General features: G+C 32.8%; 1 protein-coding gene across 4 annotated transcripts in view; it reads left to right on the top strand.

The window, feature by feature from the left end:
- Nucleotides 1–2,781, top strand: part of LOC106880479 (sodium-coupled monocarboxylate transporter 1) — a 177,370-nt gene that overhangs the window by 73,717 nt on the left and 100,872 nt on the right. For all 4 annotated transcript variants that reach the window (XM_014930424.2, XM_052966176.1, XM_014930423.2 and 1 more), the window contains one exon: nt 795–846. In XM_014930424.2, the coding sequence (XP_014785910.1) occupies nt 795–846 (52 nt within the window). The remainder of the gene's footprint in view (nt 1–794; nt 847–2,781) is intronic.

Genomic DNA, 2,781 nt, shown 5'->3' with positions numbered 1-2,781 from the left:
GGGTTCCCTCAACTGTTAGGGAGTGGCACTTTTTCACGCAGCTATCCTCATTCATTCTCACCACATATCCAAACCAGCGCAATCATCTCTCTTGCACACCACTACTGATGCTTCTTATGTTCAGCTTTTCTCTCAAGATACTTACACTCTGACGGGTATGCACATTTACATTACATATCCAGCGGAACATACTGGCTTCATTCCTTGTGAGCTTACGCATGTCCTCAGCAGTCACAGCCCATGTTTCACTGCCATGTAGCATATATATATATATATATATATATACACACATACATATATATATTGTACATGGACACACATTCATACATATATATATGTGAATATATATCATATATACACATGCACCAGCATGGAAAACAGGAGTTAAATAATAATGATTTATATAAATATATATATTACACACACACACATGGTGCAAAATCATAACAGAGTGTAACAGGTTGAAGGTATTTCTCTATATATATGTATGTATGTATGTATGTATGTATGTATGTATGTATGTATGTATACATATAAGTATGTATGTATTTATGTATATATACATATAACACGAAATTCTAATAATCTTTTGGACGCTGACTGATGAGGAATAAGCTACAAATGTTCTGTCTGTTGTGTTTTCGTTAAATTTTGGAATATATATATATATATATATATATATATATAGTTTGCTAGGATGATCATTAAATTTTTCTCTGAATTGAAATCTGGCAGTTAATGTGTACCACTAAATCTTTTGATAAATTTTTTCTTTTTCTTTTTTTCCATTGAAGCTGCTCTACATGGCAATTGTACTTTATGCTCCATCATTAGCATTAAATGCAGGTATGTATATTACAATATTACATTATTATATATCTAGTATTGTAGTGTATGGTGAGCTGGCAGAATCATTAGCATGCCGGGCGAAATGCTTAACAGTATTCTAGCTATCATCACATTCTGAGTTCAAATTCCACTGAGATTGAGTTAGCCTTTCATCCTTTAGGAATCAATAAAATAAGTATCAGCTGAACAGTGGGCGATATAATTAACTTAACTCCTCCTGGGTATGAGTATAAAAACTGTATCCCTCTGCCAAGCCATGTCAGGTCATTGTGACAGAGTAGGTTCATTAACCAGTATGATCTCAAACTCAAATTCATGGCTTGTACATCAGATCATGGTTGGTGGAGAGAACATGAGGACCTCTTCCTGCTGTGGACTGAACATGGGAAATCTAATCCAATCCAATCCAATCCAATCCAGTGGAGTATTATGTATTACAGTATTACATCATCAGTACCAGTTGGCACAGGTATGGCTGTGTGCTTGTGAAGTCTGCTTAGCAAACACGTGGCCTCAAGTTCAACCCCACTGTTTGGTACCTGTGACAAGTGTTCTCTACTATAGCTCCAAGCTAACTAAAGCCTTCTGAGTAGATTTGGTCCACAGAAACTCTCTCTCTTTCTCTGTGAAGAGCTTTCACCTACCAAATTTCACACAGAAGAAATTGGTTGACCTGTAATCTTAGTAAAATACATTTGCAAAAAGTGTCATGTAGTGGGACTGAACCTGAGACAACAGAGTTTCAAAGCAAACTTTTTAACCTCACAACCATGTATACATTTATATTTAACATGGTTTCAACTATTTCACTCACCAATCATGTGTTTGTGCTGATACATTTATGAGGGGGTACTGAAAAGTTCCTGGCTTTGGGTAAAAGGAAATACAGGAGAATCAGTTAATTATGATTTTATTCAACATATTCCCCTCTCAGATTCACACACTTATTGCAGCAATCTTTCAGTTTTTCTAAGTCCTGAAAAAGAACTCAGAAGGTTAGGCCTCCAACCAGGCCTTTCTCGAGACCCTTAAAGCCAGAAAGTTTTCAGCACCCCCTCGTACTAAACCATGCAAACCAACCTAAATAGTTACTTTCCTTCCTTGGCATGCACAAACAATTTCTTTATTTCAGTTATTCTTCTAACTTCAATGGAAGATTACAGATTCTGAAATTTAAAGTTTCCCCACCCTTAACTTACCACCACATATCCAACTTTATGACACGTTGTATAAGAACAAACACATTAACGTCAATCTATATGTCTGACTTTTTTTCTCTCTGACGTCAATATTAAATTTATTCTTGTAATATGCATTTCTTTTCATGGCAACCAACATTATTTTTCATGTAAAATCAGAAGTCTCCTATTAAAATTATTTCAAGTTTCTTCATAAATTTGTTTGTAGTGAAACTCATAAAATAAGAACAAGCTTTTTCACTTGAGAAAACTGGCCCAGCTGCTACCATTTGCTTTGCTATTACATTGTACAATACACACTTTCTCTAAAGTATATGTAAGAGGTTGAACATTTTAAAGTTTTGGTTACTATTGTAAGACATATTTCTCCTATCTTAAATACATTTAAAAACAAACTACATTTTTATAATATATTCTGATGAGTCATTGGATGTACATTGATGTAACTACACCTACACACACACACACACACACACACACACATGTATATATGTATGTATGTATGTATGTATATATATACACACACATATATACACATATATACATATATACATACATATATATATACATATGATTAAATATATATATATGTATGTGTATATATATATATATACATATATATATATATATATATATATATATATATATATATATATATATATATATATATACACACACATATATATATATACACATGCATGTATATAAAATATGTGTATATATATGTATGTGT

This window comes from Octopus bimaculoides, chromosome 3, assembly GCF_001194135.2.
Source record: "Octopus bimaculoides isolate UCB-OBI-ISO-001 chromosome 3, ASM119413v2, whole genome shotgun sequence".
Classification (NCBI taxonomy): domain Eukaryota; kingdom Metazoa; phylum Mollusca; class Cephalopoda; order Octopoda; family Octopodidae; genus Octopus; species Octopus bimaculoides.
This window is presented reverse-complemented; position numbering and strand designations above follow the sequence as displayed.